Source organism: Eublepharis macularius, chromosome 3 (genome assembly GCF_028583425.1).
Source record: "Eublepharis macularius isolate TG4126 chromosome 3, MPM_Emac_v1.0, whole genome shotgun sequence".
In the NCBI taxonomy this organism is placed as follows: Eukaryota; Metazoa; Chordata; class Lepidosauria; order Squamata; family Eublepharidae; genus Eublepharis; species Eublepharis macularius.
The window spans coordinates 4,440,577-4,463,900 of NC_072792.1; the positions used below are offsets into that span (position 1 = coordinate 4,440,577).

Genomic DNA, 23,324 nt, shown 5'->3' on the forward strand with positions numbered 1-23,324 from the left:
CTATTAGGAGCTATTAGGCTGACTAAAACTTCCCAACCCCTCCCACAAACCTATGGGATTGAATGTCAATGCTTAAACATTTTCATTCCGTGTATGGAATTGTTTTTATCTTCTTCTCAGGATCAGGGCTGGCTAGCGCCTGAGGCCGGGGGGGGGGGCAGCTTCAGGACTGCTCCTGCCCCCTCATGCGAACACCCAGACTGTGGGGCAGCGGGCAGCAGATGGCTTGGCAGGAGGGCTGAGAGGCTGCTGGCCCAGCCAGGCAGGGCGGGTGGCTTGGGAGGCCCACGTGTGTCCTCCCAGCCCTCCCGCTCCATTGCTCCGCGCAGCGTCCTGAACGCCTGCCACGCCTGGCCCGTGTCTGCTGCTCCTGGCCAGGGGCGTGTGTTGGCAGCAGCAGCAGCATGGGAGAGCTGGGAGGCTGCAGTAGCTGCAGGCCAGGCGTGGCAGGCAGCTGGGGTGGCGCGCAGGTAGCTTCCCATCCCTCCCTGTCAGCCGCCCGCACACTGTCGCCGCCAGCTCCACGGTGCGTGCCCCTGCCCCTGGCGCCAGTTCTAACCAGTTCCCTATCCACCAAACTGTCCTATAGTCCAGTCCACAGTCTTCCAGTTTGCCCATCAGAATGCCATGGGGGACCTTATCAAAAGCTTTACTGAAATCCAGATAAATCATGTCAACAGAGTTCCCCCCCGATCCAGTAAGCTGGTTACTCGATCAAAGAAGGAAACCAGGTTGGTCTGGCAAGATCTGTTAGGGACAAAACCATGCTGACTTCCCCGGATCACTGAGTGGTCCTTCAGGTGCTTACAGATCGATCCCTTTAAAATCTGTTCTAATATCTTCCCAGCCACAGAAGTCAGACTGACCGGCCTGTAGTTTCCCGGGTCATCCTTCCTCCCTTTCTTAAAGATTAGGATAACATTTGCTCTTCTCCAATCTTGTGGCACATCCCCAGTCCTCCAGGAGGCCTTGAAGATGATGGACAGGGGTTCTGCAAGTTCTCTAGAAAATTCTTTCAGCACTCTTGGGTGCTGCCCATCCGGCCCAGGGGATTTGTATTCATCCAGTGCTGCCAGATGCCAGATACCTCTCTGTCAATGTCAATTAGCCACTCAGGTGTCCTGCCACATTTTCTACTATCTCTAGATGTGCCTGAGTTCTTCAGGGAGAAAACAGAGGCAAAAAAGTCATTAAGCCTGTCTGCTTTTTCTCTGTCCTGCATCAGAGTTTCTCCATCTACTCCCAACAGCGGTCCAATTGCCTCTTTTACCTTGTGTTTGCTTCTCACATATCTGTAGAAGTTTTTCTTATTGTAGCGAGCCCTCCTGGCCAGACCCAGCACGTACTGAGCTTTGGCCTCTCTGATGGCTGATCTGCAGTACCTAGTAACCCTCATATACTCCTCTTTAGAGGTCTGTCCTTCTCTCCATTTCCTGAACATTTCCTTTTTCTTCCTTAGCTTATTCTGGAGCTCTCTGTGCATCCACATCGGTTTCTTGGAGCCCTTACCATGTTTCCATCTTGCTGGGATAGTGAGGGCTTGAGCTTGCAAAAGCTCGTGTTTGAGAAGGGCCCACCCTTCACTCGCTCCTTTCCCTTCCAGCACACTCCCCCACGGAATGACTCTCATCAAGCCTCTGAGTTCATCGAAGTTGGCCCTACAAAAATCTAACCTACGAGTCTGGCTACGAACTTCCTTGGCCCCCCACAGCAACTGGAATTCAAGGAGGACATGGTCACTGCCCCCTAAGGTCCCCACCACCTTCATCTCATCTACCAATTCTTCCCTGTTGGTTAATATCAAGTCTAGTATGGCCAAGCCCCTTGTAGCTTCCTCCACCTTCTGAAAAAGGAAGTTATTGGCCAGGCAGGTCAGGAAATTGTGTGATTCATGACGCTTTGCTGAGCCTGTCTCCCAGCACACATCGGGGAAGTTGAAGTCACCCATAATTACAAGGTTCTGATGTCTGGATACTCTACCAATCTGTTCAAAGAGGGCAGCATCCGTTTCTTCTCGCTGGTCAGGTGGTCTGTAGCAGACTCCAATAATAATACCCAATAATACTGGGCTGTCCACCCCATTCTCCATAACTTCTTGGCAATCAAGCTCTCTCCTTACATACAACGCCACTCTGCCTTCTCTTCTACCCTTCCGGTTTTTCTTGAACAACTCATACCCATCCACTAGCACATTCCAGTCATGGGAATCATCCCACCAAGTCTCAGTAATTCCTACTATATCGTAGTCCTCTGTTTGCAATAGAAGCTCAAGCTCTTCTTTCTTATTACCCATACTTTGGGCATTGGTATATAGACACTTGTAGCCTTGTACCTTTGTTTGACCTGTCCTACCCAGGTGGGTCCCCACTGTTTTCACTTCGTCATTGAAATTGCCATGTCGATCGTCCCCTTCCCCTTGAGGCATCAGTACAAAGCTCTCCTGATGAAGTTCTCCAGGTTCATTCCAAACGTTTTCTTCCCTGCCCTTGAGAGGTGAAGCCCATCATGTGCTAGAAGGCCTTCTCTAAGAAAACCTATCCCAGAACCCAAAGCACTCCTGCCGGCACCACCATCTCAGCCAATAATTCACCTCAAGTATGGTTCGCTCCATGCGCGTTCCTCTTCCCATGACTGGAAGGATAGAAGAGAATACCACCTGAGCCCCCAATGTCTTCAACTGCCTTCCAAGAGCTTCATAATCCTCTTTAATTCTTGTGACAGTATTCGCAGCTGTGTCATTCGTTCCCACATGCATCAGCAGAAACGGGTACTTATCAGCAGGCTTGATGAGTTTCGGCAGCCGGTCAGTAATATCCTGAATTCTGGCCCCCGGCAAGCAACACATCTCTCGGAATAGGGGATCTGGCCCAGAGACATGGCGTTCCATACCCCTGAGCAAAGAGTCTTCGACGACTACCACCTTCCGTTTTTTTCCACTTCCGTGTGGCCCCACGTCCTCTGCACACCCTCTTCCAGATCTTTGCAGTTCTCCTTCCACTCTCATCTCCATCACCATCTCTAGCACTTCAAAACTATTCTTGAGCTCAAGTGGACCAGAGCATCTTCTTTGTTGATGTCTTCGGATTTGTACTGTAGATCTGAGAGGAGGCTCAGAAGGGAGATCGACTCTTTCTTCTTCTCCTTGACTTTCCTCTTCTTGGCTGTGCAGAGCCCCCAGGCTGTTGTCAATAAAATCCTCTCCCTCCTTGATCTCCTGAAGGGTGGTGATCCTCTCCTCCAGGCTCTGAACCTTTTCTTCCAAAAGTCTGACGTGATTCTATTTTTGGCTTGATCATTTTCTGCTTGTAATGCATAGATTTCCTCTTGCATAACAACATTGAGATCAAGTGCTTTGTTGGTTTTTTGTGCATTCACAGCAATTTTCATTTCTGTGATCTGCTCAGTAAGGGGTTTTAGCAGAGTAGAGATTTGATCCAAAATGCTTCTTCCTAAGTTCATTAATATGGTCTTTAAGGCAGGATCTGAATAAAGAGCTTCATGTTCACTTACTGAGCATCCCTTGCCGCCATTCCTGCTGCTATTTCGTCTGTCTGCTCCAATGCAGTTGAGTGCTCTGCTGCTGAGAAATACTCTTTCGAGCGCCTCACAGTTTTGGAATTTTGTTTTGTGTTATTTAAATTGTGCTTGCCTTTCACGCTAGCTGCCAGGAACAAGTAGAGAGTTTTCCTTAACGTTTTGAGGCTGAGTTGGGATGGAGCCAGCACCAGGCATCCATCTTTGCCAAGGATGACACCACGCCCCCAGCACACAGGGGATCTTAATGATTTCCAGGTCACTCAAACCCGGAGTGACTGTTGCCGTTAGGTGGAGGGAGCTGGTTTCCCTTTTGGTGGAATGTTTTGACTTCGACCATGCCCTTTTCTTAGGTGGTTCAAAGCCTCTGAGCAAACTCACTCGTCCTTGGTGACCTCAATTTCTTTTGGTTCAGATCCAATCACAAACCCAATGTCAGCATTGAAGAGAAAGTTCTCAATACTGAACGGGGGGGGGGGGGGTCTCTCAATGTCAAGTGTTGCCGGATCTGAGTGGGATGTATTCACCCTCAGGTCTGAGGCAGTCGACTGTGTCAGGTTCTGCCCTAGGCGCCCCCCTGTGAGATGCTGGCCTGCCTGACTTCCGCCTTAAAGGATCTTCAGGGAATATGCAGGATCCTGCTCTGTGGAAGGAGGAGGTTATACCTCACCCTCACACCCTCTCACTCCACTCACAAGTCCCCTCAACCTGACATTATCATGGCTGCCTTCCACAGCAGCTGTCCCCATCCAGCCATTGCTCTTGCTCTTAGTCCTCCTCCTCTTCATCTCCTTTCCTCCACCTCCTCTCTGCTGTTCTCTCATTCCTTATTTCTCTCTCCTCCACTCCATCACGCTCCTACACCACCCACCACACCCTGTGAGTGGACTTCCCTTATATCCTGTCCCTCATTCCAGGCTCCACCTGACAGGCCATACCCCTCTTTTGCCTCCTAGCACTGGACTTGGCTGCCTCAAGCAGTTGCACCTGGGGTATCTAGTTTGGCTGCCAAGCTACAGCTGTTCTCTCTTGGCTGGCTGCCAAGCTTCTTCGGCTCTGAGCTTCCAGCAACCTCAGCTGGTCTCTATTACTCCCTTCCTCCCTGTTTGCAGCTTGGGGCGTGGCCCTGTGCTGCTTCTGTTGTCCTGCCGGTAAGGTAGTTGTCTGGCTGGCTGAGGGCTGGCTGTCCCTATTTCTTGTGCCTTCTCCCTCTGCCCTGGCCCCCTCCTGGCTGTCCTTACTCCCCGTCAGGGCTCTTAGCCTCCCACTGGAGGGTGGGGCTGGCCGGCTTCCATTCGCTCCTTCTGACCCTCTGGGGCTTGGGTGCTTCTTTCTCTCCCTTGGGTGCTGGCAGGTTCTGGCCCTGGGGGTCTGTTGGGGCGGCTGGGCAGCTGCCTCCCGGCTGTCTCCTGTCCCCTTCTCCTGGCAAGTCTGGAGGTTGAGCCACAGATTCAGGACACGCTGCACTGGCTCCAATTAATCTGTGAGTTCTGCCAAGATGCTGGGCTACTGACATCAGAGAGAAAACCCCCTCCCAGAGAACTGCCTTGAGCCAGGTGGCTCTTTCAGCACAGGCTTTAGACTTGAATACCTGGCAATGTTTGCAGGTGCCTCTATTTTGCCCTTTCTCTCAAGCAGATGAGGCAAAGAGAATGACCATCTGTGCACATCTGTGCACTTCAGCCACAATCTCATGAATTTCTTCCCTCTCTTCCTCTCTGCCCCCATATCTACCCAGGGAATACAATTACAGGACCCACTGGCATCAACTACACTGTCTCTGGCTCTTACAGCTGCTCATCCTCCAATCTGATATATGCCCTCATGTGCCAACAATGTCCTTCTGATCTGTACATTGGACAAACCAGCCAACCTCTACGCAAAAGAATAAATGGACACAAATCCGACATTAAAAATGGAAACGTCCAGAAACCAGTGGGAGAACACTTCAATCTACCAGGACATTCCATCAAAGACTTAAAGGTCGCTGTGGTTCAACAGAAACCTTTCAAAAACAAAATCCAACGGGAGGCTGCTGAATTGGAATTCATATGCAAATTTGACTCTGTCAAGCTGGGACTGAATAGGGACTATGAATGGTTATCACATTATCACAGGTAACAGATTTCCTTTACAGAGGCGTGGTCCGGGGGAGCCCAGTGGCACCTGGCGTGGGCTTCCGGGGACCACAGTTCTCTTTGTCAGATGCATCTGGCGGGGAGAGCTGTGGTTATCGAAGGCTTATACTACATTGGAATTGGATGGTCTGGCTGTTTTGCTGCTACAAACTAACACGGCAAACTCCTTTGAAGCCTCACTGAAGCCAACTGACCCCAAAAGGACCCCAAAAGGAGATGTTTACATTTACTAGCAAAGGGATGTTTTGATTGCACACTCCCTCTCTCCCCCCCAACTGCATCTTCTCTCTCCTCCCCTCCTCCCCCCTCCTCTTCTATATTTGACCAGTTTCTGTACCATGCATCTGACGAAGAGAACTTGATTCTTGAAAGCTTATGCTACAATAAAATTGGTTAGTCTTAAAGGCGCTACTGGACTCTTTTTGATTTTGCTACCGCAGACTAACACGGCGAACTCCTCTGCATCTCTTCCTCTCTTGTATAGGCAATACCAAAGCTGCTGGGGGCTGTCAAAAGGAAGAGCTCGTCATTCCTCCTTGACCAGCAGCAAAAGAGAAACTGAGGTTGAGAGCACTGACCCTCCCAAAGAACAAGCTGTTTGTATGGGAAACAGCTGTGCAGGTGCTCTGGGAGGGTGCCTTCCTCTACAGTTTTAAAGCTATAGAACCTACTAATCAGCAGGCCTGTGCATGCGCAGTCCCATGTGACGGCTATTGCTGACTGTTGTAGCAGCAAATGAGATAGATGTAGCGTAGACAGTTTAGATACTTTCCCACTCCTGGTCACTTCTGAGTGTGGGTTGTACATGCTCACATACATGCACACGTAAGTATTGCTGGGTATAACCTGTCCCAGCTATCGCCTCATGCGTTAGCTTGGATGCTTTGTGCCACACACCCCACTCCCAAGCAAAAGAAGTGACCAGCCTGCTTGGGCTGGGGAAGAAATGCAGTTAAGACCCAACTGCTCCCACAACAAAAAAGGGGGTGGGTGATTCCTTAGTTGGACAGTACAAAGAAGGAAAAAGAAGAAAGACATTCAAGTCAGGAATAAAGCATTCAGAGTTCCACCCAGTCCCTGCTTCCTGTTCCAAGGGCAAAGCTCATACGGGAAGCTGGAGAGACCCTTCCTTGATGGATTCAGTTGAGGACCCTGTTTTTCAACCAGGGGAGATGCTATCATGGATGCCAAGACTGCCCACGGGACATGGGGAGAGAAAAGTGAATGGGATTGAAGTACTTTACATATATCCCAGAGCTTCAGGAGTACCTAAATTTCCCTGGATTATACACACTATAAATCAAAACCAATTACTGGACCAACTTTTGGTTGTCTGTACAGAACCTTTCAACAAGAAGAATTGGGCTGCATTCAGCCATTCTTTATTTATAAGCTCCAAGGTTTATCATATACAGCAATGCTTTAAAATTGAATGTAACAATATGATTCTACTGAGCAAAGTACTTTTGATTAAACCTTCCCAGGTACATCCAATCCCGTTCAGCAAAGAAATTCCTGCATTATCCTCAAATACTATCTAGTAAAAATTCAAAGGGAGATAAATCCCACAATGGTGAAGAAACCAACACAAACAGTCTCTGCAAGACTGTGTCATCATGACACAGTCAAGTCTTGATTCAGTCACAAGACAGCCCTTGCGTGATCTGTTATGCAAAGGTAGAGATATTGGTTGATTTCATGATATACTAGAACATGTCACTGTTCCAATAACTTTTACATTCTGAGAAAGGTTAACAAAGGATTAACATAATTTGAAACCCCTTATCTTGCAGGCAGATCCAAAAACTGAATAAAGACAATTGGGGAGGAAGTTAAAACCCTCTAATAATGGTGAATGCCAATAGAGACCATGCAAAATCTTGCTGGGTCACAACTGGCACTGTGGGGTTGTCCAGTAACCAAGGTAGTAGAGCTTAGGACTAGGAAACTCCAGCATGGGGGAAAGCTAGAGAAGTAACGGTGCGTCCAGTGCATTGAGGGGAGAGAAAGAGCTGGCGAAAGGGGGAAGCAGTGTGGGGTATGGGATTTCCCTCCCCTTGTAAGTTATATGAGTCTCCAAGCTTGATTTTGCTAATACTCCTTCTTCCAAAGGCTTGATCTTACCGATACAGAAAATCTTTTCAAACTGTAACAGGTGATACAATGTCCTATTTAAAAACTGACAGACAAATCGATTTGAAAGTTTTATACCTAATGCATTTCCCATGGATTGGCATAATTCTTTTCTCAGACTACAATCGTATCCTCAAATAAAGCTAGACAGACGAGGATCAGATCAGAACTAAGTAAGTTACAGTATTGTAGAGCAAAGTGACACTAGACAGGGAGGTTACAATGGGGTAACTTCCATCTTCAATGCTGTAACTTCAAGCAAGTCTAAATTGCATTTGTGCAAGAGGGCGGAAACGGAAGGGGGCATGCCAGGAGTGGAGCAAAGAAACGGTCAGCGTAGTCTGGACCCTACGCGCCTCCAGGATGGAGCCCTACCTCCCCCAACAGTGGAAAGTGACAACGGGTGGTAAGTAATGGCATATTCCCATTTAAGCCACCAGAGCGGCAGAATGACACGCGCATAAGCAACACCGCCTGCCGACGATGGAGCAGCATAGGGTCCCAGCTGATTCTGCAGCCAGCCACAGCACCCCGCACCATGACCCCTGCCAGGCACCTGAGTGGCATGGGGCTATGATCTCCCCAGATCCGAGGAGGTCTCTAGAAAGGCAGCATAAAATGGTTCTAAATAGGAAACAAAACGCCACGCGCATCAGCAGGGGCTCGGATGATGGGCATCTGAGGAAAGGGCACTTTGCAGGGAGAGCCGAGGCTGATCACACAACACAGGAAGAGCATTTGGACCCACCATCTTAGTCGAACCTTCTCTGGTACCCCACCTCAGAACCACGGAGGCAGAACCCCAACAGGAACCTTAGCGGCACCCCACACAAGACGTCATGTCTTAAAGGGCAGCTGCTGCAAAAACCTCCCGTCTTTTCCCCCTCCTGCTTGGAATATGCCATATCCATCTCTCTACACCAACAAACTTCTCAGCAGCTACCAGCAGTCAGCAGAAACCATCTCAGACGTGGGGCAGGGCTGTGGTTTGTGAGTCCCCAATGCTATGCACAGCTTAAGGCAATGGGGAACACAACCAACCACTTCCACTGCTGGCCAAACACACTCAGGCTGGGATGCTGTGAACACTGATGCAGAAGACAATTCCCTGAAGACCCCGGGGCTTATTTCTGAGTAAGCAGACACCCACCAGTCATGGTCTCGGGCTTCTCGGACTCAGCACCGGCTCCCAGCAGCACAAACCGCACCCGGACTACAGCAAGGTGCAGGGAGGGGGGAGGCAGCAGCACAAGAGCTGGAAGAACACACACACACACACCCCAGCTGACGTGACTCTTGTAATTGCCTCTTCAGTCCAGGCTGGTTCTGACTGCCCACGTCCAACGGTTGTCTCTTGCAGCTGCGGGCCATTACTCTTTCTTGGCAGCCCTCCAACAGGTGCAGAGGCAAGGCTGTTCCCTACTCAGACCCCGCTCAGCAAGGGCATCAGCAGCATGCTTCCTGCCGTTCTTCGGGGGAAGTGCCCTCCCTCATCCCAGCAGCACTCCTGGGCCTTCGAATCCTACTGGGCAGAGAGTCGCCTGATACGTGCAGCCATTCCCAGCACCAGGCCATGCTGGTAGGACTGGGTGGAGCCCTGCCTCCCCCAACAGCGGGAAGTGGCAATGCTGTCCTGCTCTCCGTTATGCCACTTTCAAAGACGGGAGAGCTCTGCTGGCCCAAGTAACCTCCTCAGCGGCTGCTACTCCTTCCCAGCTACAGCTGTGTGTGTTGTCTGAGCTGACCTATCAAGGCTCTCCCCTTCCCAGATTTCACTTCCCTTAGTGGTCTCCACAATGGGACCTACACTGGGAGGAGGCCCCAGGGACTGTCCCCCATGCAGCTTCTCCAGCCTCTGGCCACCTCCGCAGCTGAGAGGGTGAGGGCCAGGCTTCCACCGCCTTGCAAGCCTCCTGGCCTCTGCTGGGAGAGGGCACGGAGGGGGCTGGCCTGCCTGCAGCAGAGGAGATGGAGAGCAGGTCATCGAGCACATGGTGTCAGTTCTGCTGGCCAAAATAAAGGGCGATGAGGCAAGAGAAAGGCACTTTCAGCACGTGGGCCTCTTGCTGCCTTGGCGCATGGCCCCCGTTGCCCTGGGAAGCCGCTCCTTGCCAGGTCTGCAATGAGGACCTGCCCCACCCTCCTGGCAGTGTCCCAACATCCCCCCCAGACCAGCTCTATTCAGCTCTCTGGAGTGCAGAGATGCGACGTGGGCCCCGCAGGCCTGCCTGGACTGGAATCCTGATCTCAGATCAATACAGTTGCCTTCAAAGCTGGGGACAAAGGGCTTGCGTACATTAAACAATTAAACTTCTCTGAAATATCCTGTGGGAAAAGGCTGGTACGTTATCAAACCAATGGAAGGACCAGCCAAGTACTGAATCTGTTACCTGGACAAATTATCCTTGTGTTAAGCACTGGAAGATTTTCTTTGCTGGCTGCACAGACAGGGGCTGAAAGTGTACTTGCATGTGAAGGAATGCGACTTCTCTGTCCATCTGGAGATTTGGGGGCAGCTTTGACTGTTTAGAGGGAGCAGAAAGGAAGGGCAGATGAAGAACAAATATACGCCCCTAAATACAGGTAAATGGTCTTCTAATATACAAAGGTTTTATGTATGAGTTATACTGGTTTCATGCACAGATCTTTCAAAGTTTATTTAAACATGTTTAATATCCTGTCTCCCACATGCGAGAATCTTACTGTACTTGGATTCCAGGAGGATTATGAATGACGAACAAATAATGTATCTATTTTATTCATTTATTTCATTTACGTCCCACCCTTCTCTCCAATGGGGTCACCAAACAGTTTACATCATTCTCCTCTCCTCCATTTTATCCTCACAACAACCCTGTGTGGCAGAATAGTAGAGTTCAGTAGCACCTTCAAGACTGACCAACTTTATTGTAGCTTTCGAGAACCACAGCTCTCTTCGTCAGATGCATCTGTAGCATAAGCTTTCAAGAACCACAGCTCTCTTCATCAGATGCATCTGTAGCATAAGCTTTCAAGAACTACAGCTCTCTTCGTCAGATGCATCTGTAGCATAAGCTTTCAAGAACCACAGCTCTCTTCATCAGATGCATCTGTAACATAAGCTTTCAAGAACCACAGCTCTCTTTGTCAGATGCATCTGACGAAGAGAGCTGTGGTTCTCGAAAGCTCATGCTACAATAAAGTTGGTTAGTCTTGAAGGTGCTACTGGACTCTTTACTATTTTGCAGCTACAGACTAACACGGCTAACTCCTCTGGACCTGTGTGGTAGGTTAGATTGAGAGGATGACTAGCCCACGGTCACCCAGGGAGCTTCTATGGCAGAGTGCGGATATGACCCTGGCTCTTCCAGATCCTAGCCTGAACCACAATCAACAAAAAACAGGATGCGTGCCTAACACAAAATGAAAATGAAGCTGTGTGAATGAAGCAAAACGATTTGTCAGGAGAAATCTGAGACAGCAAGTATCAGGCTGGATCTAGAATACTGGAACGGAGATCACAGAACAGGATTTTCCTTCCCACTGCAGCCACCTAAGCCCTTCCTGGACCTCAGGGGACCCTGACGAACAAGCGTCCGAGATGAGAAGTGAGGGTCTTCGGTTTGCGGGAGGGGATCCGAATAATTAGCCCCCTTCTCTCCATCAGAAGTGTCATTACTGCAATGTGACAGTGCTTTCTGAGCCCACACATCATTTTTACTGTTCACCGTTTGATTTCAGATGGATATGCAACAGGTATTTTCTGAAGACTTACTTGGGTGAGATTCAGTTTCCTTTGTATCGTCTTCTTTTTCCTCATCTTTAGATTCATCCAACTCCTTACTATATTCAATTGGTGTCTGATTTACTTGCTCTTCTGAATGGGCATTCTGCTCATCCACAACTGCAAAACCAGAGGAATATGTAAGCACATGAGCGCTATTACCCCTTTCTGCCAAATATACTTTGTAGTACTAAGTACTGCTTTAGTTACGCAAGCAAAAAAGGAAACAGTTTACTACTATATCTCCCCAGAATTTAAGGGTGGACTTGTACACTCATTTTTTCATTGAAAAACCTTATGTAAATGAGAAGCCTTATATTCTTCCAATGTATATTTGTTGTTCTTGGAGAGCTACCTTGGAGTAAAAGAACAGTAACAACCAAAGTACCATTCCAATTTCAGGAGGAGGGTGTCTCCCAGGGCTTTTTTTCAGCAGGAACGTTGTGGAATGGAGTTCCGGAACCTCTTGAAAATGGTCACATGGCTGGTGGGCCCGCCCCCTGATCTCCAGACAATCTCAACTCCCCTCTGTCTGGAGATCAGGGGGCGGGGCCACCAGCCATGTGACCATTTTCTCCGAGGGCAACCCAATGAGTTCCACCACCTCTTTTCCCAGAAAAAAAGCCCTGGTGTCTCCCATTCACAAGGGAAGTGTGATTCATAAACTGAGTACATCTAAGGATGGCAAAGCATGGCCCCCTTCTGATTTCTGCAGGAATATTTGTCAGGGCATCTCTTGGTAAACATTTCTTACTTTGCTGAAGCTACCTTGATGGAAGCCCACAGGAAACCACTCTCAATTTTCAAACAACCATCCATGCAATAGTAAAAACTACCATAAAGTAGATTGTGTATAATTGAGAACCTAGAATCTGTGTGTGTGTGTGTGTGTGTGTCCTTATTCATGCAGCGCTGCCAGAGGACGCAGTGATGGCCACAGATGTAGGCAGCGTTATAAGGGGTGGGTCTATCAGTGGTTTCTAGTCTTGGTGACTAAAGGCAGCCTCCACATTCAGCAGAAGTAAACCTCTGGATTCCGGCGCCAGGATGTGGCCTCTCCCTCTCTTCTGGTCTCTGCTCTTGTACAGGCTGCCCTCCTCTTCTAAATGAGCCTAAGGAATGCTGAAGTAAAATCTCTCCGCTGACTGCTCCAATTAAATGAGAAGCGGCTGTCAGATACGCCTCTAGCATATCTGTCATGTGTTATGGATTTCTTGCTGCACTGTGTAGTGTACCTCGGAGAATATGCAGAGGGAAACCTGTTTTGCTGAACGGTTGCTAGCCGCTTATCTTGCAGGTGTTTTGGTTACCATTTCCTGGCAGGCCTGAGAACGTGGCCTTGAAGTTTCAGCAGAGACTGTACCAAACTCCTAAGAGACTGATCAGAGCTCATCCTTTCCCTCCTCCCCTCTTCCCAGGCTCTGTGTGCCAAAATGCTAACGGACTCTCTTTCCCACTGGGGGGCGGGGACTTTGACCTATAATTAACCTTGCTTTGCTACCTTGAGCCACTTCAGCCAATGCTCCTGTCATAGCATCTTGATACTGGTATTCTTCTTTAATAAAACCAACTTTAACTCATGCAGTGAAGTGTTTTGGGAAGTACCTGGCAAGACCTGACAGCAGCATTCTGTTGTTATACTGCTCTTGGAAATTGGTGGGATTATTGTAATCTGGTATTGAAAAGAGTTAGCACTGAGCTGAAGTATCGAGGTAAGATGTGTAAGGATTTAATGTGCTTTCTGTTTTTGGGGACTAGATCTCTTGATGAAGGAGAATTGCGGGGGGGGGGGGGGAATTAGTTTCTTGGAGAGCTTATCCTCCTGGGTTCAGAAATCTGTAATAAGAAGCTGAACGGAAGGAATGATCCTTGTTATCTTAAATTCTTCATTGTTGCATTGCTGAAATAAAATTATTAAACAGTATTTGGATTGTGTCTGGTTCCTTTCACATAGGATTTTGGCTAAGAAGAAAAAGTCCCTTGTAAATGTAAGTTAACAAGACAGGATCCAGGACCAAATGGACCACTGGACTGACCCATCTGGGTTCTTAACACACCATCAGTTCCTAAAGCTCATTGCAGCAGGACACAGCAGCCACCAGCACAGGCAGCCTTAAAAGGGGACGAGGCATATCTATGGAAGACAGTTCCATCCCTGGCTATTAGCCCTGCAGGCCAAATGGGAGTTCAGTATTCCAACATAGGCTGATTCCGCACACGTTGTATAACGCACTTTCAATGCACTTTATCAATCGTTTGAGGTGGATTTTTTGTTCTGCACACAAAAAAATCCATTCCAAAGGATCTATAAAGAGGATTGGAAGTGCATTATCCAACATGTGCGGAAAAGTTCCAAGTCTGCCCCTGAATGCTAGCACAGGGGACAACCACAGAGGGAGGTTGTCCCTTTGCTTCCTGAGCTTTTGTTTGGGAGCTTCCTGGAGCACTTGGCCGGCTGATGTAGAAAACAAGAGGCTGACTCATTATTCATGATGCCTACAAACTGCAAGCTGCTGGCCAAATATTTATCACTAATTATTTTTATCAGATAATTATTATTATATAGTTTTTTAATTATTAGATTAATTCAGTACACTTCACCACTATGTTGCCTTACGTACTACCTGTTATTTTAAATAGGTGCTCCTATGAGCTACTTGTGCTTTATGTGGACTAACGTCAGACCTAGAATCGCTTATATTCGGTTTTAGCATTTCTTCAACTCTGTATTGGATTCTAACTAATGCTCTGTCTTTGTAAAATTGTGTTTATTTACCCTTTGTTTATGGAAATGTCCATTGTTTCCATTGTTTATGGAAATGTCCTTGAAACTGACTGTACTAATCTCACACTCTGTAATCCACCTTGAGTTTCAGTGAGAAAGGCGGACTATAAATGACAAATTAAAAAAATAAATAGTTCATTGTTTTAATATTGTTGACTAATGTACACTACAAAAAGTTTTCATATTTCCACAGGGATGATCATATTGCCAATGATAAGGAAACAAAGCAAAACATCACGCATAAAAACGCATGAAGCCACCTTCCGCTGAATCAGACACTGGGTCCATCAAAGTCAGTATTGTCTACCCAGGCCGGCAGCTGCTCTCCAGGGCCTCAGGTTCACATCGCCTACCACCCGATCCTTTCAAATGGAGATGCTGCTGCCACGGGTTGAACCCGGGACCAAAGAGATCCCCTGCCATTGGGCCATGGCCCCTCCCATCTTAGCCTCATATGAAGAAGCTCTTACTTGAACTACACAAGAGACATGAAATTTAGCTTTAGGCGAATGGCTTCAGCAAACCAAGAATGGAGAGAGCACAAAACACCACAAATACAAGCAAAAGCTTTCATTATTTTTTAAACGAAGGAATAAGCTAGATGAAAATTAAAGTGAATAATGAAATTTCATCAACGAGGAAATGATGCCTAGCAAAATCTCTCTTCCAGGTGCACACCTTTCTCTGCTTGCTCGATCAGCTGCCTCAGGGCTTTCTTTAAGCTATTTGCTCGGAGCATTAGTTGTTCTCGTGGCTTGAAGACCGGGAGGGTCGAAGATGCTGTACTGTTCTCTCTCAATGGGTCCTTAACATCAGACAAAGACTCTTCACTGGACGATTCTTCGCCTTCTCTCTCTGCAACGGAGGAAGTGATCGGTGGCAGCACGGGGGCAACCTGGGCTTCGGCATGAAGGGCCTGAAGCAGCATGTTGAGCTTCTCGTTCAGTTCCGAGCACTAACAGAATCACAGGCAAATAAGGGGAACAAACACCGGGGGTCAGCACTACTGAAAACCTGGCATCACAAGCAGAATTGAAACTATGTCTGACCTTGAACCAACAGCTCGTTTAAAGGCATGTGCTATCCCGGAGTGGTGGATTTGCCTTAGCTATCTAGTGTTATTGAAGTTGGCCTCTATCAGTCCGTAAACTCAAAGGCTTTGCTTCTGGCACCTGTCTTTTATTACAAACATTTTGTGAATGTTTAATGAGAAGGAGAAGTTGAAACTTGGTATATTTACCACATTTTCAAGGAACGTCAGATCTGTCCTATTATTATTTTAACCGCAGACAGAATTTCAGACGATCAGATTTGATGGAGGGATCTAGTACAGCCCCCTCGCTGTACTAGGCTCTCTCCCTCCCACAGATGAAGGCAGGGGAGGGTTGGCAGCACCCTTCGCCCCAAGCAGCATGATGGTGAAAGTTGAGGAAGACCCTCCCCCTGCCTGCAGCGCAGACTGCCAGGGACAGGGGGAGGGCAAGAGGGCACAGTCAGGAGGGCGTTTGCAAAACAAGCACCGGGTGGAGCTGCCAGGAGGGATGAAGCTCTAGTTTCTTCTGAAGGGCTGAAGGAGAAATACGTGGACTATTTATCATTTGGTGTAGTGGTTAAGGGCGGCAGGACTCTAATCTGGAGAACCGGGTTTGATTCCTCACTCCTCCGCTTGAAGCCAGCTGGGTGACCTTGGGGCAGTCACAGCTCTCTCAGAGCTCTCTCAGCCCCACCCACCTCACAGGGTGATTGTTGTTGTGGGGATAATAATGGCATACTTTGTAAAATTGCTCTGAGAGACTGTTAGGTTGTCCTGAAGGTGGTAACTAAATTGAATGTAGTTATTATTTATTTATTTATTTATTTATTTATTTATTTATTTATTTATTTATTTAAAATATTTATTGGCTGCCTTTCCTCCAAAGGTGCTCAAGAAAGCTTATAACGTAAAATCAAAAACAGCAGTAAAAACAAAGTTAAAAACACAGTTAAAATACATTTAAAATGTCTTCAGCTGCCTCCTGAACCTACAGAATGAGGGGGCCAGACAAACCTCCCTGGGGAGAGTGTAGCACGGTTATGGGGCTGCCACCAAAAAGGCCCTCTCCCGTGCACCCACCAGCCGAGCCTCTTTGGTTGATGGACAGTCAGGAAGGCTGATCTCAACTCTCGGGCAGGAACATGTGGGAGAAGACGGCCCCTCGGAGACCCCAGTCCCAAGCCACGCAGGGCTTCAAAGGCCGAAACCAGCTCCTTGACTTGTGCTCAGGAGAGGCTCGGTAGCCGGTGTAATTGCTGCAATATTGGGGTCACCTGCTCCTGATCGCTGGCCCAACCGGGAGTCTCGCTGCAGCGTTCTGCACTAGTTGCAGCTTCCAAATGCTCTTCAAGGGTAGACCCAAGTAGAAAACATTGCAATAGTCAAATTGGGATCTTACTAACGCATGGATCACTGTGGCTAGATCTGAATGAGCCAGGGATGGGAGCAGCTGGTGCACCGGGTGATGCCAGGCAAAAGCACTCCAAGCCACTGCAGCCACCCGATTTTCTATGATGATTGCAGTGCCCAGCACTACTGCCCAGCTGCGAACCTGGCTTTTCAAGGGAAATATAGCCCCACTCAAGACAGGAAAGATATCAAGTTCCTGGCCTGCCTTTCTACTAACCCAGAGAACCTCTGTCTTGTCAGGATTGTTTCAGCTTATTAAACAACATGGGGGATAAAATAAGAGTCCTCTGGGACTCCGGAGGTCAGTGGCCTTGGGGCAGAGTAGGAGGCCCCCAGTACCACCTTCTCAGGCAACTCAGAAATTAACACAAACTTGTGCCGCTGGAATAAATATACCTTCTTCCCTTGTTTATACCCACCTCCCTATCCTCCTCAACTGTTTCCGTTATGTCAAATTTTAAATGGGAAGACTCACATGAAGGGATTGGTCGCCTTATATTCTGTAAAGCGCCAAACAGATTACTGTACATAACAACCATGCCTAGGACCAGTAAAAATCCAGGGCCCAGGAAGCACCGTGGATTCTGGACAGGGCTTCTGCAGGGCCCTGTGGTCAAGGATCTGCACTCTCTTTCTCCCTGTAGCTAGCAGGGCCTGAACTGGGGTGCTGCAACAACAACACAGTATTGCCTCTGTGGTTGCAGCTGCAGAAGAAACCAAGTTTAATCCCCGTTTTTGTAAAGTCCATCAGCACGCCAAGTACAAATCTCCTGGAATATCTCAGCGTAACAACAGATGAGAGGAATGCAGGAACAGAAAGGGGGAGGGGAAACTGAAATCTCAATTCTTACCTTCACAGCCATAGCGTCAGCTTCTGCGTTGTCCATCGGTCTTTCACAGGTCTTCCCTATTTTGGCAACAAAGCCTTTCACGGTTTCACATAATATCCTTTTGTGAATGAGACAGGTGTGCCAAAGCAAAGAGAAAGGGAATTGAACGTTAATTTTGCACACGCTATATAAAATATAACATAGCTGTTCCTTACAAAAAACCATTAAGAGTGCAGCTGTCCTGCATGTATATCTCACCACTGACACTAAAGGGCCCCTGCCTCTTGCTGCCTCTGCTCTGGCCCTTTTCTCCACTGGCTTGCGGCAGAGGCTGCAGGCGCCTCGCCCAATTGCTTCCCTGAGCCTCGGCTGCGGCAGTCAATGCCAACCCAATCCCTTGCTGGGATGAATCACAAGGCCCAGCCCCTTCTCTAGTGTTCCTTCTCCCCAGAGAAACGGGGGGGGGGGGGGCAGATGGTAGATTTATGAGGCTTGTACTTGTGGCAAAGTAGTCAGGTGAACTCATCTTATGCTCATTTGAGGTGACTGGTTTAGTCATTGTAGAATTACTCCTAGCAAATCAATGGCTGATCCGGATGTTACTTTTAAAAAGGGAGGGCAAAACAAAGTTTTTATTATTGTGTACGTTCTATAGTACATGCTCACCACAAATTCTTACAACCTATACTTAGGAATTCAGAAAATTCAGCTTACTTAGCAGACGATATGACAACGGAGTGCTGGTCAGAATCAAGTATCTTAGCAAGATGAGCAGCAACAGAATCCTCATACACAGCCATCTAAAAACGAAGAATGAGCATTTATGGTAATTGCGCAAGAATTAACTGGAAAGCCATAAACAAATAAATAAGTTCCCAGGAAGTCAGAACACCGCACCACTGTCCTAGGTCTCTACCCGGCATTACTCCCATGGAGGTATCAAAACAAACAGGGTAATAACTAGGGGAGCACACCTGAAAAAGATTTGGGTTTAGCCGAAGCAGGAAAACAATTTGGGATAACCGCTTCGGTATTCAGGTGTTTAAAAGCTTCGGTATGCTCTATAAAGATTTGGGAATCTTTACGGAGCACACCGAAGCTCAAAGCAACCCTTTTCGTGCAGCTTGCAAGCAGCAAGAAAAGGGTTGCTTTAGACTTTCCGCTCGCCACTTGGTTCCCCCCTCCCATCGGGGAAAGCAAGCGGCACAAAGTTTGAAAGCGCCCCTTTTTGTGCCACTTGCAAACGGCATGAAAAGGGGAGCTGTAAGTTTCAAACGCTGCAACGCATGCTTCACCCACTGGGGGAAGCTTGCAAGTGGCATGAAAAGGGTGTCTTTCAAACTTCCCGCCCTGCCGCTTTTTTCCCCCATAGGAGGGGGGGAAAGCGGTGGGGCGGAAAGTTTGAAAGCAAGCAGCACTTTTCTTGCTGTTTGCAATACAAACAGCAAGAAAAGTGCTGCAAGAGCGGCTGCTGCCACTTTCCCCAAAGCTATACAAATCACTTCGGAAAGCTTTACTTCGGGATTCCCGAATCGGCCCAGCACTGCTGGGCCCAATTCAGGAATCCCAAATCTACAAATCGGGCCTGATTCAAGTTAAAAACCCAACTGGAAACCTGAAGTGCACATCCCTAATAACTGCTGCCAGCAGGAAATCGAAGACTATTTCCCGCTGGACAGATTTGCACATTCAGCAAATGACACACAGTCATACAATCAGCCCCTTCCTCTTTCGTGCAAGCCACTGCTGGCACTGAACTATAGCTCTTGCATCCTAAGTGGCAAACTATGATTTACCTTTCTCTTCCAACCAAGACTGGAAACCAGGGCTTGACGCTGGTTTGTAACCCTGATTGAAGATAACATGCAAGCCACAATTTGCTCATTTCAATTTAGGTTTCTTTTAAAGAGGACTGCAGCTCAACACACATCCTTTGGAAGGTCAAAGGGAATGTTGGATAGATTTTTGGAAGGAGAAAAAAGGAGACTGTAGGAGAAGATTTTATGGGAAGTCTTGGTACATTTAAAAATATTACAAATGATGAAAGAGATACCCTAAGAGGAGTAAAATCACTACTTTTTAAGAGATAGCTATGGGCCAGAGGAACAGAGGATATTTGAAGATTCTACCATAAGAACGAAAAAGGTTATACTGTTATGAATCGTTCCAGTGCACTCCATGTTCTAGAATATGGAAGCATCTTAAAAGACCAACAAAGCCCAGATGGGTGTTATTTACAGATGGCATCTTACGTGCAAGCAATGCAACAGAATCTATAAAACCAATAGATTTGGCAGTTGGAAACACACCATAAAAATCAGGATTTTCTGGGATGTTTTTATTAATTATGAAATAACAACTCACAGTCTTAGGAAGGAGCTGAATGAAGCCTCCCTGGGAACTGTATCGAGGAGAATTTATTATTTACTATTATAGCACAAACAATTTTATATGTGAAGGACAAAACATGACAGAGCAAAAAGTTAGATTTTTCAGTCACTATCAATGAGAAGATAAGATCAAGTACAAGAAAGAAAATATGATTTACTAATGTTTAGTGGGACATGGCTAATGGCCATACATTTGTTGGAACAGATGTATGAATTCTTGTTTAAAAAAATTATATTTACCTGACATTCCTCAGACTCCTCTTCCGGAGTAACAGGCAGAATAGACTGTTTTGATATTAATTTCAGTTCATATGACATTATGCTCCATCTGAGAGAAATAACATACACGTATCTTTCAATAATTCCAAATGGCCAAATCTATACTGCCAAATCAATGGTGTGTGACAAAAAGAATTTAAAAATAAGTCTGTACTCAAAATACCAAAGAGAATTCAATCTACGTGAATCTGATTAAAGGAACAAATACAGGCTTACCTGTCAAGCATTTTAGTGCTTGCCCGTTCTAACTTTTCCAGAATCTGAGGGAGTTGTGTTTCATCATCACATGAGCCCCCCCAGCCAAGGACACGGGCGAGGTCATTCCCTGTACCAAGAGGCAACACTCCCAAATGACACTAAAATTAAATAAGAAATTCTTCTGCTGAATTGATCATAATTCGGAGCTTGGTTTCATTGCAACAACTTAAAAACTACCCTCACTCCCCCTTTACAGTCAGAAGCAGCTCATACTTGCCTGTTTGTGTAGGTTGAGCTTATCAATTTCAGACAACACCCAACCAACACTTCCGTCTCCTCCACACACAAGGATTCGAAAATTGTCAAACTTCTGAAATAACCGTAAACTGAAAAGAGAATGCTTTTTCTGAGTTCAAATCAACAGATAAATATGAAAATTCATAACAATGCTACAGTTAGTTGGATGCAATCTGGAAGTATATTGTGCTGTTTTCTGGGAAATAACATGTTAATTTTAAAAATTAAGATAGCACACACTCATCTCCATTTTCCAAAGTTCTGATAATGGATGAACTTTGTTAAAGGGCGACTGGAAGTATCTTGGGAGTGGTGGGCGGGAAATTCTTATTGGACTTTCCAGGTAAGCTCCTGAAATAGTGACAGGACAGAACTGAAGTACCTCTGCGTTCTACAAACAGAGGAACACGCTTTAACTAAAGTTTGAGCAGGCGCCTGGGGCAGGCGTCTCCTTTGGGACCAGCTGGCTATCCTTGCTGTAACTATCCCAGGCAGACACGTCATCTATCTACTGCAAATGAAGAATCAGTACTTCTGCCTGGCAGAAAAATAATAATCCAGAAATTCCATTATTTGACAAGGGAAGAAGCACATCCACAGTGAATAACTTCTTTTCTGCAAAAACAGCCATACAATTAAGCATGTCACTCATCAGGGAAATGCAGTCAATGGCTTAAACATGTCATGTGTGAACAGGCCCCAAGTCATCCTAATAAATGCAAGTATAAAGAGAGAAACACACACTCCAGCACCTCTACGGTTAAAATCAGGGCCAGCTCAAGGCGCTGAAGTGCCACAAGTCCGCACAGCCTGTGTGAACCCACATCCTGAGCCCCGAGTGGCAACAGCACTGGCAGAGGAGGCAGTGACGAGCACAAGCTGCATATAATTGCATCCCCTTTGTTGCCCCCTACCAATATGGTGCCACAAATTTTATGGAATAAAGTAGGATTTCATGGTGTCAATTTTGCAATAATTCCAGCTGAACCCATTTTAAAAAATTACAGCTGATAGACAGCAAAGTCTATTACCCTAAATGAGGTCCCCCATTCATTAAATCGAACACCTGAGCTGGATTTAGGGACTGCTTGAACCGTCTGAGAAATTTTACTCCCTGATTGTCTCCACTCTTTGAATTAACAAAAACCAAGAGAGGACTGGCACAGGACGGCGGGCACGTGGCTTTCCAAAATCCTGTAAAAAAAAAAAAGGAATACATTTTTATAAATAAGGCCAAGACATTCCCCCCTCCTTCCATGAAGTTGTCTCCTTCACTTGGCAAAGAAACAACTCTCATTCCGAAAAGCAAACTCAAATGTTTCCTTTGACAGACAACATGAACCTGCATGGAGTAACACTGCGGCAAGTCACGGCAAAAAGTGCGCCCGCACATCACCTGAGCCCGTCTGCAGCCCACGCCACCTTCACTCTCTCATCATCTACCTGGCACTGGAAAGAGCTTGCAGATTACATGTAACAACAGTGTGTGTGTGTCTCTCCCCCTCGCTCACTCTTTTCAAGGGTACATTTTGGGTAAAATCTATATAGTTTTTTTTAAACAACTTAAAAAATTATTGAGGTGGATTGTTACTCAGGAGCAGCTTGAGACACAACAAAAAGTTAATTAGGGAGCTGAAGGGAGAGGAAAATCTGCTACTTCCAAAAAACCCCTTTTTTCTATAAAAAGTGCTTTTCAAGTTAAAAAAGAAATCAACGTATTTAATTTAATTAATATTAATGGTAATTTAATTTAATTGTTTCATGAAATAATATATTAAACACACATATAAACATAGACAGAGAGCCAGTGGGTGTACTGGTTAGAGTATTAGACTAGGATCTCAGGGACCCAGGTTCAAATCTCTACTCTGCCATGGAAGCTCATTGGGTGACTGAGAGCCAATCATACACTCTCAATCCTAACTTACCTTATAAGGTTGTTGTGGGGATAAATGGGGAAGGGGAGAATATTGTAAGCCACTCTGGTGAGGTATAAATGATGTAAGTAAGTAATTAAATAAAATTAAACAGGGACTGCTTGATTTTTGAGCTTTTCCATCTCTAGACACTCTCCCTGAAGGACTCTTATATGAGTAGGTTCTGCCACCAGACATCCTGGCTGATGAACATGAGGAGGGTTAGGTTTGTCCTCTCCTACATACAGCCTTGCCAGGCTTTGGTAACTGATAAATGGGTGAATGCCTGTGGAAGACCTTCTCACCAAATGGCCAGCACAGCCAGCAAATGGCCAGCTCAGCCAGCTGCTGAGATCAAAGGAGTGGCCCTCAGGTGCTCCTATTTCCCCCTGTGATCATCCATCCAGTTGTGCTAGAAGGGGGCCCACTGTAGGATCCAGAAGCCAAAACACCCTCCCATTTTGCCCTGCCGCCCCCAAAAACTGGCATTCGTTAGTATGACATGGCTGATAGCCATTAAGAGGCCTATCACGTTTGAACTGTAGTTCCCTTTTAAAGTTATCCAAACCACGGGCCATCAATAACATTCCATGGCAGTGACTTTCACAAGTGAACTGA

The 23,324-nt window shown here is 46.8% G+C and overlaps 1 protein-coding gene across 1 annotated transcript in view; it reads right to left on the minus strand.

The window, feature by feature from the left end:
• DGKH (diacylglycerol kinase eta) overlaps window positions 1-23,324 on the minus strand; it is a 138,332-nt gene that overhangs the window by 37,971 nt on the left and 77,037 nt on the right. Inside the window, exons 9-17 of the mRNA XM_054973702.1 lie at window positions 21,822-21,984; window positions 20,771-20,879; window positions 20,512-20,651; window positions 20,257-20,344; window positions 18,341-18,426; window positions 17,648-17,744; window positions 15,032-15,308; window positions 11,560-11,688; window positions 10,196-10,327 (exon numbers count right to left, since the gene is read on the minus strand). Of these exons, the coding sequence (XP_054829677.1) occupies window positions 10,196-10,327; window positions 11,560-11,688; window positions 15,032-15,308; window positions 17,648-17,744; window positions 18,341-18,426; window positions 20,257-20,344; window positions 20,512-20,651; window positions 20,771-20,879; window positions 21,822-21,984 (1,221 nt within the window). The remainder of the gene's footprint in view (window positions 1-10,195; window positions 10,328-11,559; window positions 11,689-15,031; window positions 15,309-17,647; window positions 17,745-18,340; window positions 18,427-20,256; window positions 20,345-20,511; window positions 20,652-20,770; window positions 20,880-21,821; window positions 21,985-23,324) is intronic.